At 48.5% G+C, this 13,793-nt stretch overlaps 1 protein-coding gene across 12 annotated transcripts in view; it reads right to left on the reverse strand.

Annotated features, from left to right (window-relative positions):
* Positions 1–3,413: 3,413 nt before the first annotated feature.
* Positions 3,414–13,793, reverse strand: part of PRR5 (proline rich 5) — an 89,500-nt gene continuing 79,120 nt past the window's right edge. For all 12 annotated transcript variants that reach the window (XM_026867801.1, XM_026867793.1, XM_026867794.1 and 9 more), the window contains 2 exons: positions 7,358–7,496; positions 3,414–4,549 (listed from right to left, as the gene is read on the reverse strand). In XM_026867801.1, the coding sequence (XP_026723602.1) occupies positions 4,005–4,549; positions 7,358–7,496 (684 nt within the window). In that variant the 3' untranslated portion in view covers positions 3,414–4,004. The remainder of the gene's footprint in view (positions 4,550–7,357; positions 7,497–13,793) is intronic.

Below are 13,793 nucleotides of genomic sequence, written 5' to 3' on the forward strand. Positions count from 1 at the left end.
AGATGACAGGAGCTTTAAGTGCTACCTGTTGCTCTGTATTATCCCTCGTGGGGTTTTGGAACCTGTCCCAACCAGGGAAAGAGCAGAGACCTTTTGATTTTTGGGTCAGGATACAAAATGCCACAGCTTATTGGAAGAAAGGAAGGGTGGAGAGGAACATCTGGCACACTGGGAATGTCCCCTTGGGGACAAAGCTTGAGCATCGCTGCTGCACTCGGACACTGCCACGTAGCAGCATTTGAAATCTGAAAGCCATCACTTCATAAATAAATTTTAGCAAGAACCTGCACTATTCTTCTTGATACGCATTCTTCCTTTGTAGTAACTCCATGATTTGTCTCTAAAACCACATCCCTGACTCGCCCGCATTGGGATTACTAGTGGAAGGATCACAAACTGGGGTGACCTCACATCCGTGCAGCGTTTAAAGTCACTGAACACTGGGCTTTGATCGCCTGCAACTACAAACCAGACCTGCACAGAGCCTCAAGGCACGGGGCTGGAGCGCAGCTCTGCCTACATCTTCCTCCCGAGCCCAGTGCCCCCAGCCACTTCTCAAGGAATGAGTTGATGAGAAACGTCATCTCTGAGGACAAGAGAGAGATGGTGGCTTGCATAGCGGATTAGCCAGACCACCACAGCCAGTTTTTCAGCTTGTGGTCATACCTGCCTGCGTATTTTAACACAAACTTGAAGGAGAGACAAAATGCCACCCTGTCACCATTGCAGTAGGGAACTTAACTCTGACTTCAGATTTTCAGGCTCTTCGTAGCAAGCCTGCTGAGTTTATAATGTTTTCTTTAATTAAAAAGTAGCCCTGAAACTGCAGCTTGAACCCCTGGAGTCAGAATACATCTGCTCCTTCTGTGGTCACTACCCCAGCAGAAGAGCTTTAGCGCAGCACACAAACCACTTTTGTAAATACAGTTGGTAGCAGAGGCAGGTTCAGTTCAGCAAACTCTAAACCACAACAGCAGCAGAGCTCTGCCTGTTCCACTGCAGCATCACCAGGTTTACTTACTTTAGTTGAAGCCAGCTGAGATACTCCTCATCCTACAGAGGCTCCACGCAGGGCTTTTTTCAGCTCAGCAGTGAATCCCACCAGGGCTGAACCCAACCTCCCGAAATACTCATCACTGCTATCACAGGTGGTAATCACAGTTCTGGGGTCAGGGTGGAGCAGGGCAGGGCTGGGTTTTCCTTTGCTTTGCTTTTCTGCCCAACGCAGCTCAGGTGAAGGGGCCTCCTGCTGTATCTACTAAATCATCTCCATGCTGCTCCCGAAAGCCTGCGTTAGCTCCTCCTGCTGCTAGAGCTTTGGCCCTAAAGAGCCCGCTTTAAGGGTAAGAGTTAGAAATGTAAAGGCTGGACTGCGATGCCACAACGCTCCAGGACAGCTGGTCCCCAGGCAGCACTGGGAAGGTGACGTGTCCAAGAGCAGGCTGGTACAACAGGCACCAGGCTGCCTGCCCTGGCCAAGAGGAGACACTGAAGATGAGATTGTCCCCTAAATCCTGCTTCTCTTCGAGGTTTTCTGAGGTGGTTGCTGAGAATACTCCTGTCTTGAACCCTCAACAACCTTTTAAAACAGCCAGAGGAGGATTTTCATTCACGAGCTCTATGTGTGGAGAGGTCAGCTCCTCGCCAGCACACCAGGGGATTCAAGGTCTCCTGTCACAGGGGAGGGGATGAACCCCACCAAAGCTCAGGTGGGAAGGGTCCTACCAGTTCCCTTTCTCCTTTCAGCTCAAACTCTCCTTAAATATTCCCCAGTAATTAAGTAAGCTTATGACTCTTACTACATTTAGTGTTCTTTAAAGGAAGAAGGTGTGCAGAGACCTTGATCCGCTTTTTTTTTTTTTAATTTTCTTGTAGGGATTTGAATCTTTTTTCTCCTCCCTGCACTTAGAACAAGGCTGTGGATGCTCTTTTTCTCCAACCTAAAATCCAGGAAATAGAAGAGTGTTTGCTAGAAGGAACGAGGGTAGAGGCTGAGGGCACCAGCACAGGAGTTGGTAACACTTGAGGACACTTGGAAGTGCCTGGCTCCAAGGTGAGCAAGACCTCCCCTCTCTGGTGCTTTGCACAGGGCTAAACGTGGCACCCAACGTGCCCCCGGACAGGAGAGGGTGTTTCCACACCCACTGGTACCACCAACCGGCTGGCAGGAACCTGATCAGCCTCAGAGGTGAGGAAGCTGCCGGCACGCTCAGCCCCATCGGGAGGGAAGTTCTCCTTTGCACATCCAGAGCGGCAGTTAGGTCCCTGCCTCCCGAGTTGTTTAGTGGATCTCAAAGATCCTCCCAGGCACCGGAGCTGCTCTTGCTGCGGGTACGTTCTGCTGCTCTTCTGCACTTGGTGTTACGTCCCTCCGCACTGACTCTGCCCCACAGCAGATGGTCCCATCCAGGCGTGTTCCCCAGCTGTGAAGTCTGAGACTGTTGGGACATCAAAGCAGTTATTTATTATCTCTGTGTGAAAGAAACTTTTTATGTATGACCTAACTTCAGTGCCTACCTGTAGGGGAGCCTGCACAGCTGAACACACCCCACACAAACAAGCAAACCAGACACCAAACCCCTGGCTCATTTATGGGGCTCCTTCCTCCGCTGCCTTCTGAAGTTCTCAACTCCCGGTGTTTCGGGGAGGCTGCGCATCCCCCCGCAACCTGCAATCTCCAGCAGTGAAGCAGGGCGGCAGCAAAAGACTGAGCTTACACCTTCCAAAAGATCAGGCACTGAGGCCAAAGGAAATAAGGATGAGAAGTGGGGCCTTGAGCCTAGAAATGTAATCAAAAACCTGGGGAAGAATTTGGCACAGCAGTGCAAGTGCAGAGCGAGGCTGGAGCGTCCCTGAGCACCAGAGCTAGTGCCAGGTGCTGCCCGAAGCGACGACCAGTCTGTGCCGAGCAGCTCAGGAGGCACCGAGACTGAGTGACCTGAAGTAGCTCCTTCTTCACTGTAAAACCATCTGATCAAAAATCTGTCGTACATCAGGATTTCTACTTCACCTCAGCATCTGTAAAACCACTCTCACACCACCACGTTACTGCGAGGGAGAATTGAGGAGCTGGGAGCGCTCAGGATGAGAAGAGCTGCAAGGTTCACACTCCCCAGGAATCGATACACAGCTGACAGCATATGCATTATTGTACTTCTTCAAGAATATAAATATATAATGAGGATTTCCACCGAGAGGCCATACCTTTATTTATTTAAGAAACAAGTAATAACTTGAATTCTCCTGGAATCTCTCCACACAATGGATGCTCCAGGAGTTGACAGCGCTCAGATTCCCTGGCAGTGCCACGTTCAGAGCAAATTAACACGGCCTTAAAGGCCGGTTTCCAGACAACTCTCCCACAGGCCCGGGGTACTGGCTGTGAAACAGAACATGAGACATGAGGCATTGCGTGACATCAGGCAGCACACTGCTGTTTATTTGCCTTCCTTCAAGAACTCACTATTAGGCAAAGGAGTGCATACAAGATGTACAAGAAAAAGATTAAAAGAGACTTCTTTATCACTGTATTCTGGGGCACGAAGGCCCACAGCCTCTAGGTTGTTTGTTTTTTTTTTAAAAGGGTATGGTTTTGCTCTGGCTGAGGTGTTACAGTTCAAGAACAACCTGCTGTCTACAGGAAATCTCTTGAGAAAATTAAAAGTGAACACAGCTATTTGCTAGGCTGTTTTACCGAACAAACACTGCCAGCTGCACTAGTAGCATTTTACCAGACACTTGTCAGCTTGTGTAATCCCTAAGTTTATAAAGACAAGAGGAAATCTGACTGCAGAGTGACGGGGACAGGGAGAAGTGGCTGGAGTTCCTTCCCCCTCGCAGCAGATTCCCGCCTGCTGTAAACTCGTGTTTGTGCACTTCAGTACAGCCGGGATGACTTACAGCAGAGGTTCTGACCAGACAGAGAGCTCGCCCACAGTCCGACTCAACGCCTTAGTAGCTTTCATATGGAATATTAAAACCCAAGGTTTGTCTCCCGGTGTCCTTCACATGATGCTCTGTCTGTTGACGTCCACATTGTATGCGGATGAATTGGAACAGCCTCGGCCAAAATCAATAAAAATGCCTTCAGAATCAGAGTCAATCGACTCCAAAATCTGATCTACTATGTTCTCAGGGCTGGAAGAGGGAACTGGTATCAAGGAAGGGTCCCTGTCCAGCTCAAAGGACCTGTGTGGGTCGTCCATGGAGTGGAAGAGTCCTTTCTGCGGCTCCACGGTGCCAAGTTTGCTGGAGCACTGCACGGCGCCGGGCCTCTCCTGCTCTCCCGGCAGCGAGCTCTTCGTGGCTGTCATGGAGCTCTTGGAGCCGTTGTCCATGATAGTGGTGAGGTTGGAGTAGCCCTGGAGCTCCAGGCAGGAGGTCATCTCCGAGACGGAGTGCCTTCGGATGCCCGTTCCGTTGGCAGCCATGCCCTCGGTTTCATACTCGGCCACTGGCGTCAGCAGCGGGTTGTTGTAACTTTTCGATCGCACCACGGGGTTCTTGGCCAGGACGTCACCCGATTTCGAACGCCTGAAGAACCGCTTCTCTGTAAGCAAAGAGAGATCCAGAGTAATAGCTCCTGTTTTCCTGGTAGTAATAATTATGAGTGTTCAAATGAAAAGTCATGAATATTCATGAGCTTTTCTTGAATGACAGAAACTTTTATAAAAGGATACATTTTGCTGGTTTGGTGGATCCATAGGCTACAGGTTGCCTAGATTTCTTTCAATTTCTTTTAGATTTCCTTTAGATTTCTTTTTCTTTGAAGACCCCAAACTTACCTTTGCAAACAATAGCCCAGATTCCCTCACATTCTTACAACTTCAGCAGATGGAGTAAAGCAGCAAATATTGTAGGAGCCCTAATACACAACTGCAAGGACTTTCTTTAGACAAGAACAGAAAGTGCAATTCTGTTCTTGTTCAGGCTATAAAGGGCATCTCTGATATCCAGTCGTTGAAATTTAACTTTTCCACCCACCCTGGGAAAATCAAGTTTCTTCAAACCTGGGGCACCAGGATTAAGGCACGCAGTGTTACTAATAATTCCGGAAAAATTTCCATTCAAAGCATCGTTCAGAGACCACACATGGCAAGAGCACTGAGAGTGTTTGGAAACGCTGGCTGGCCGAGGGCAGCACCCAGAGCAACCTTTTTGGGGAACAAACCCGCCCTCCATCCGGCAGCGATTGGCTGAATGCTGCCGGTAACCAAGGGGGCTCTTTCCAAAGAATGAGCAGCAGGTGGCAGCAAGTCAGCACGGAGATGCTCCACCAGTGGGTTAGCGCGGGAGTGCTCCGCAGCAGCTCCATCTTTTGACCGTCGTGCCAACTTTTTGCAGACCCCGGTGCTCAGACTCACGTGTGCTAAAAATATACAAGTGGTGTGAACAAGAGGTGTCACTTTTGAAGCTTTCTTCCTGCCACTCTGCCTTTGCCCTCCCCACGACAGGGGCACGGCTGGAGAAGGGGATCAAGGTCACACTCTGGAGGTCAACCACAGCCACTCCGTGCAAACTGTCTGCTTTCAGTCAGGGTGCTGGTATAGGTTCCCCTGCAAACCACACAATGCCCTTCACAAATGCCAGTTTCTTCTAAAATTATAATTATGTGCTTACCTGGACCCAAATTCCAATCACATGCTGTACTGCTGTAACAACCATTTTCTCTACTTAAGATTGTATTTTGCAGCTGTGTCTCCCTCAGCCGTGAAATCAGCTGAGCCAAGTTCACTTTTGGACTTTGTCTTTGGTAGGAGTTTGACCTGGCAAACAGAAAAGGTTCCCGAGGGCTGCCCTGCCACAGGAACTCTGCCTTTTTGGTCACACCAAGGCTTGGTGGGAAGGGAAGGCTGGGTGTACTGGTTGGACTGGGAAGAAAGGAGGTCAGTGGCCTCAGCAGTCCCAAGGACAGCGTGTCACGGCTCTAAATCACGCTACCAAAACACCTGGACAGATCTAGATGGGTTAGGTTAACAGCAACAGAGACTTACGTACTCAGCTCCCTTGGATCCAGGCTCACTACGCTAAGACCTATTCAGTGGTGCTGCTAATGATCTACACCCCAGACCACAGCAAGGGGAAGCGCCCAGGCCACCAAAACCTTCCTATCTTCTGCAGTCGTGTAACACATTTATTTTCTAACAATCCGTTTCACCGGAGATTTATTCTCTTTGGGTGTATTTTTTTCCGTCCTGTGATACAACAGCTTGTATTCAGAAGACATCGATTTGGAGGTCCATTTAAATGCTTGTGGCCTTTTAATGGCAAACAATGAACACAAAGGAGTAATCCTGAGCCTTTTTCCATAAATAACCAGCCTCTATTTATTCGCATAAAACTGATTTGCTTCTTGAACGCCTACTGCAGTACAACCATTCTTCCACTCAGCTTCAAGGGAAAACCAACTACCTTATTGGCCACTTCTGACAAGCAAACAGATTAAACTGCCTGCATAGAAAACACACAATTGTACTTATTTTCCCCCATTTTCTCTGTTCAAGCAGGCCGTCGCAGTATTTACATTAAAATACGGAGATACTACCACATTTCCTTTTTGATTTACACTGGAGCATCCCCCTGGCATTTTCAACAGATTGAATTACCTCGTGGGATATTCAAAAGACCTTCACCTTGGCCAAATATTGCCTTCAAGGCTTCAGAGCTCAAAGAATCTTGGATAATAGGCTGGAAGGGACTTAAGAAGGTCACTCACTCAGCCTCGGCCACCCGGCAGGACCATGTTTACCCACCCCGCTCCTGCCGGACGCCCGTGTACGCGCCAGGTGTGCAGTGCCTCTCCCAGTGAAGGTCCAACAGCCTTCAGAGGTGGCTTAGGTGGCATGAAGAGATTTTTCCTTCCCTGCAATCTGAATTTCCCCTGCTATGTGTGGTCCACTCTATTTTTCTTATCTCCAGTGGGATGGAGAAGAGCTTCATACCTTCCACTCTGCAGGAAGCTTTTAGATATTTGAAGGCTTATCGGTTAGTCTTCTCTAAGACAACTTCCTACTCTCTTCCCTGCTTTAAACATCCTTGTATGATATTTATGCGCTAATTAACAGCCACTACTCAGCTCATGGCTTCTTGCTTCTTCCTCTTGCTATCCATAGAGCATCCTGTGCTAAAGCTCCCTCATTAAAAGGTCGAAGGGAAATGCTGAACACACTCTACATTCACAGACTGATTACTGAGCACGGTTACGATGAGCAAGTTTCACTGTGACTCTGCACGCTGCAAAGAGCATGGCTGAGAAAAGGAGCCTGACCACACGGCGTTAGTACTGGCAGCCTCCTCTCGTGTGAGCCCTGGCCCCGCGCAGACCAAGGTTCTGGTGAAGTTACTCTGTTATTCTTACCCAAGATGCAGGAAGAGTGCGTGAAGGGCCCGTCACTGGAGTACAGACCGTAAGTGCCCAAGTAAGGAGAAACCACTTTCTGGATCAGGGATTCCAGTTTCAAATAATCTTCAGTCACACCTTTCGACTCGTGAACCCCCTGAAAGAGAAAAACCACCCAAGGTGAGCACTGTCCCCTCCAACCACCAGCTTCCCTTGCTCACCGGGGCAAGCAGGGAGCCGTGAGCGTGTTCAGTGACACAGCGAAGGCGCCGTGGTGGGACACTGGTTTGTTCCTACAGCTGATTCCTCTCCCTGTAAGGCCAGAAAATGGGAGTCGAACCAGAGAGACTGGCCAGGGAGGACGGAGGATGCGGTCTGTGAAAATGAATTAAAACCAACCCTGGACTTTTTGTTAACGCAACCTTCCAACTTCCTGAGCGAGCTACCGCCGCCTGCTGCACCAGCGGCCGGGACCACAGGGTGTCACTGCCATCTAAGCCATACCGACGGGGTTAAGAAAAAGCTGGAACTGAGACTTAGAAATCTTCCGGGATATTTCCAACAAGAAATATTTACAGTGAAGAGGTTTGTATCTCTTTCCTCATCCTCTCCCAGGCACCTGCCACTACCCAGGCAGAAGTCACCTTATAACTAGCATGGTAAAATTCACCCATAGGCAAAATCGTTTGCCCTTAGCTGTTAGCTCTGCACTTCTACACACAAAGGGGCTTACAAGGCTGCGGAGGTTGCAGGAAAACCCCGGGGAGCTGTAGTCTCCTATTTACAGCTGCAATGTGTGCTCCTGCCTGGTCTGAGAGCCCCCTATGCTCCTGTGTAGGGTTCCTCTTGCAAAGTAAATTCCTGTTTTAGTGTGTGGCTATGTGGCTGTGTGTTTGACCTGTCTTGTGGCAGAAGGAAGATCCTAAATGTCATCCTCAGCAAGAAGGCTGCTTGAATTTAGCAAAACTCCAGATTTCATAATATATCCCTGAATTACTGTAAAAAAGAAACCTGTTGGGATGAAAGCCTCCAGAGAGCGATATGCAGATCAAATGAGTAAAACTGCAACATTTCCTTCAGCCTGTGGAAGGATCCCGATGTTCCAGGGGTATCTGCTGCTCGGTGTGATTCACCAACCGGTGTCTACGGGTGACTATCAGCCTGCAAAGTGTTTGTGAATGCCTGACTTCACCTCCTGGCTGCTGCGCTGACTTGAACACCGCCTGGCCTTACGTGATAAAAAGTTATAAATGGAAAATAACAGAGAAGGGGCAGAATTTGGATTCCAATTCTGCAGGCTTTAAAATAATGAATGAAAATCTTTGGGGATGCGCTATGTCCTGTAAAACTTCGGGAGAATCACAAATCCGAATAAGAACCCAAGGGTATATGCAGTGAATCTGAAAGCTTGCAAACACCAAAGTAACAGCAGAATGAGCCCATAGTTGTTCAACTCATTTAACCCAGACAAAAATCACACAGCAATAGTTCAGAAGACTTAGTGAAGGTGCATGTATTATTTCCAAGTCATCGTTGGCCTCTATCAGAGAAAACATTTCAAATAACAGGAGGAAGAGTCTCAATTTTTGTTGCGCTGCTCCAGGGTTTCCCCTCATGTCTTGCTGGGATTTAGCCAAGATCATCCAGGCCAACCATTAATCTAACATTGACAGTTCTCAACTACACCCTATCCTTAAGTGCTATGTCAACCCTAAATATATATAATATTATAGATTATATAACGCTAGTGACAAAAGCCAGGGATATTTAGCATTGCCCATGCCCAGACTTTGCAGTAAGGCTTTATTTACTCTTCTGCCGTTTAAGTGGTTTTGGTACATGTGAAGGAGGGTGGTTTAATATCAGCTGTGGAGAACGAAACCCAGTAATTCACTAGTACCACACTGCCCACGAAATAGCTCTTATCACCAGCAGAACTGCGACGCTGTATGAGTGATAAAAGTGTCCTTGCCCAGTGGCATCTTAACACTGATTTCCTACCAGCCTTACATACCTGAAAAGTTCTGATTTTCCTAGACTGGCTCTGAGGAAGGATTTCTGTGCAGAAGGGGCTGTTGGGCGTTGGAATGGGCTGCCCAGGGCAGGGGGGAGTCCCCGGGATCCCTGGAGGGGTTGAAGAGTCGGGCTGAGCCAGCGCTGAGGGGTCTGGGGGAGTTGGGAACGGTCAGGGGGAGGGTCATGGTTGGGCTGGAGGAGCTGCAGGGGCTTTGCCAACCCAGATGGTTCTGCGATTCTGGGATTCTTCTGGTTTCCCTCTTGGCTGTGAACGATCTGTTCAGCTATACGCTCCTTCTCCCCTGACGAACGCCTCAGAAGCCCAAGCTGTGTTCCGCACTGACTGCTGCCCTGGCAGGGATACACGGAGGCTTCCAGCAGCGTTCCTGGGTTGGGGTGGGCTCCTGGGTTGAGCTGACAGGATGGAGACTTGACCCTCAAGCTCCAGCTGCTGTGACATCCCCCCGTCACGGGGCTGGGGAGCAGCTGTGCTGGGGCACAGACTCACCTCGTCCCCACCACTGCTGCCCTGCAGATGCTGTTCCTGAGGGACAATCTCTTCTCTCAGAATCCCAACTCCCTAACCACTTGCATCAGCTGCTTCTTCAGTCTTGCCCTCAGCCTTCACTCCCACTCTCCCAAGAGCGGTGCTAATCTCTACCCCCCTTCTCACTTCAACCTCTTTTAATTCCCAGCCTTTGAAGCGAAGAGGCCACAAAATACCACCTTTACAGCCTAAAACCACCCAGTATTAACCCAGCCCGCCATGGGTCTCATTCCTCAGCTCTGGGATCACCCACGGGATGCTTTTCAAAACATACTGAAAAGTCATAAACCATCTGGCATCCGCTGGAGCTGCGGGGACTCCTCTTCTGCTCTGCACCTTGGCACAAACGTGCCGTGTCCACCTGCGACATCCTTCCTGCGTGGGCCATTGTTCCAGGCCTTCCTGCAGGCACCCGATAGGGCAGTTCCTTTAAACCATTTTCTCCGTGTGGAGCTTCTGTGAGAGCAGGAGCGTAACAGGCTGCAGACCATGTCCTGAACTTGTGAAAGAATGTTTTTCCTGCATTTCTTTCTGCTGTGTTATTCATTGACCAACATCCTCTATTTAACCAAATACTAGTACAGCCCAATATTCAGTAAGGTCTACCTCAGATTTCCAAACCTAAACTTTCCGTATGACCTGAATGACACCATCACTTATTTACGAGTGGCCGAGAGGAGTGTCTGCAGGCTCAGAGCAAGCTGGGGCCACCTCTGCCTGGCCACAGCCCCTGCCCGGGGGCAGAGCAGCACCACGCTGCCGTCACTGCGTGACACAAAGCCAAATGTCCCCTGACCCAGAGCCAGCTGGGTCAACATGACACGTCTGGGAAGTGTCCTGGCCCCAAGGTCTGGGCTCAGGCTGTCAGAGGTTGGCTCACAGGGTGGAAGGCAGCCCCTGCTCCTCTTCGTGAGCTTTTAGGACCACGGCCCAGGAAGAAGGGAGCTGCATGTTCATCAGCGCACAGCAGGTTAGCTGAGACCCACCAAAGGCGGTTAACGGGGCAGGGACACCCCACAACCCTACTGAGGAAGTGAGGCTTTCCAATTCCGCAGTTCTTCCAATTTCACTTCTTTAGAGAAGCCCAGGCATGGCTGGTGCAGCTGAAGAACAGCCAGAGGGGGCCTTGCTGTGGCACTATCTATACGCAAATATATCTATCTCTATGTAAATACAGATCAATAGAAAGACATGTATAGACACCCCTACATCTATCACCATGGACATCTATATGTACTCAAAGACATATTTTAGACCCTTTCCCAAATCTGTAAGTCATTGTGCTTATAAAGGCAAAAATTAGCTTTAGAGTAAAGCCAGCTTGGGGTTGTTATCTGTGTCATGATAGAAAAATTGACGGCAGGACTTAAAAGTCACCAATAGAATAACAGAAAAAAGTATTTTCCTGCTATTTTGGCAGCTCATGGTTCTTGTATTTACTGCTTGATGCCTTACTAGTTTGGTATGTCGTTATACAGCAATAAGGCAAAAGTCCCATCTAGCAGGCTGGCTGCTTAGCTTGCAGGAAGCTATATCATAATTTGGGGAAAAAAAAGAAAACTTGGAGCATTATCAGTAAAACAGAGACTCTACCCTTATCTTGAATGCAATATTTGCTCTGCAGACATGCAAAAATTTCCTTTAAAAGATAACTGTGACCTTTCATGAACCCAATTTCATTTTAGCAGAGGAGTTTCATGCTTCCCTGCAAATGTGAGATGTATCTATTAAATTCCTTTCAGAGGCCTTGCCTGACCTATTTATTTCTCAATTGAGGGCCAAAATAGCTCAATATCAAATAACTGCAAGTACCTCAGTACTTCTGGAGCAGTGTAGCTGCTGGATCAAATCCTCATCTTGGTCCCACTGTTTTGAAATGCAACAGGAGTCACCTCATTATCTTTGGGAGGATTATAATGTAATATTATGACAAGAGTCTGCCCTACTCTCAAGGCCTGGATAATGGGGATCTGAGTCCTGAATATGTGAATACCACTGCAGATGGAAAAGGCCTGTGCTCAGCATCGGGAGCAGAGATGTGTATTTCTGAATGTGCCGCAGTAGCCGAGTCCCTCCCTTCAGTAACCTGTAATTAAATAATTTAGCAAGAGAGAATTCTATAAAAAGCATTAAAAGGACCCCATGCGCTGCTGGTTTCGATCTGTAAATCTGTAAGTGCTCCCAGAAGGGCCATGCGCCCCAAAGACTGAGGTAGCGGCTCTCTGAAGTTCTGGCCCCGTGCGCTGGAGCAGGGCCCCGGCCGCGTGCGTGTCCCCCGCTGCGGCGCTCCAGAGTGTTGCTGGAACGAACCACTCCCTGTGTTTGGGAACAAAACCCCACGAGTCAAACCCAGAAGTCAGCGAGAACGGACATTTCCATCCCTGTTAATTCCGTAAGTTAACCACAAGCTCTGACTGAGTTTTGAAAGGGCACGAGGGCTTCTTGTGAAAGCACAGAGGATGGAATAAATGCATCTTCTGGCACTGCTAATAGACGTGTTGAGAAGAGCAGCTGAGGGGTTTGTAACCCCATGTAAGGCCACAGATTACGTTTCCAATACACAGGACTTCTCTAAGCCTCCAAGTGGTCCTAAAGTGGAGGCCACTCCAGGCAGGCATCGAAAGGTTTGAAGAGTCCTCCTCAAACACAACCTTAAAACCTGCCTGAGGCGAAGGTTTACTGCTTTAATCTTTTGCATACTGTACAACAAAGATGGACTGCTTTGAAGATTTTTTAATGAACATATGTTTTAACAAAAAATACTATTAAGCCATTATCAACATTACATCTAAGCACAGGCTACATGGCTTGCAAAGCTGCCAGACACCTAAATGCTATTTTGGCAACATTTGCCACCATTTTTCTCATTAAAAAAACCCCAAAGTCCTTGCTGTATTTTACCATGGCAATAAAACCAACCACAATCACTATATCCTATTTCTACATCCTATTACACTATACATTTCTATATCCTGTTATGCTAAATTTGAGCACCCTGTGCTTCTCCTCACAGGCAGTGAACAGTGGCAGTGGCACGCAGGCGGGCAGACCCGCCGCCATCCCACGTGGTGCAAGGTGGGAGCCTGCCCATGAGCCTCCCTCATCGCTGCACGCTCCATGGAGCTGCGGCTGTCTTTTCACTCATCGCCATAACCAAAATCCTTTCATTTTGGGTAAAAAAACAACACCTGCAATAAAACCGGAGAGTATCAGCGCTTCCAAACGAATGCTCTGAAGTGACCGTAAACCCGGCTGCCAGCCCGGCACACCGGGGAGGTGTTCAGGCTGTGAGCTGCAAAGGAGCCCAGAAATTAATCATCCACCTCCCACCACTTTTCACCTGGTGTTGGCTTACTTCACTTCCTCAGGCTTTGCTAAAAACCCAGACATGAAGCAATCCCCGAAGAATCACAGCCATAAAAAACTATTTAGGCTGCTGATGGTCTGGTATGTCTCATTAGACATCCTGGCTAAATTAAAAGTTAAATTAAATTAAAAGTTACTGCTTTTAACTGACCAGCAGTAATTTTGCTCTACAGTTTCCAGTTCTGACTAACAGCACCCACCACATCTAGAAATGGTGATATCACCCAGTTGCTTTTCGCTTCCCTCTTTAGCACAGAGTACTATAGGACCATTTATCTAATAAATTCGACATTAAAAGCTATCTCCAGTGTCTCCGTGTGCCCTAACAACTGGACGTGGCAGGAGGAACTCCTTTATGCCCACCTGCAACTGCAGATGTGCTGAAGAACACACTCATCACTGATTAAAGGATGTAGCACTAAACTTTAGCTTTAACGCCTCGGCCGATCAGCGCGTTCACGTGAGCGAGTGCTGGTGCAGAAGATTGCCTTCCAGCTCAACTGTCAAACCACTGGGCAGCTTGTC

This window comes from Athene cunicularia, assembly GCF_003259725.1.
Source record: "Athene cunicularia isolate RWA chromosome 1 unlocalized genomic scaffold, athCun1 chr1_part2, whole genome shotgun sequence".
NCBI lineage: Eukaryota > Metazoa > Chordata > Aves > Strigiformes > Strigidae > Athene > Athene cunicularia.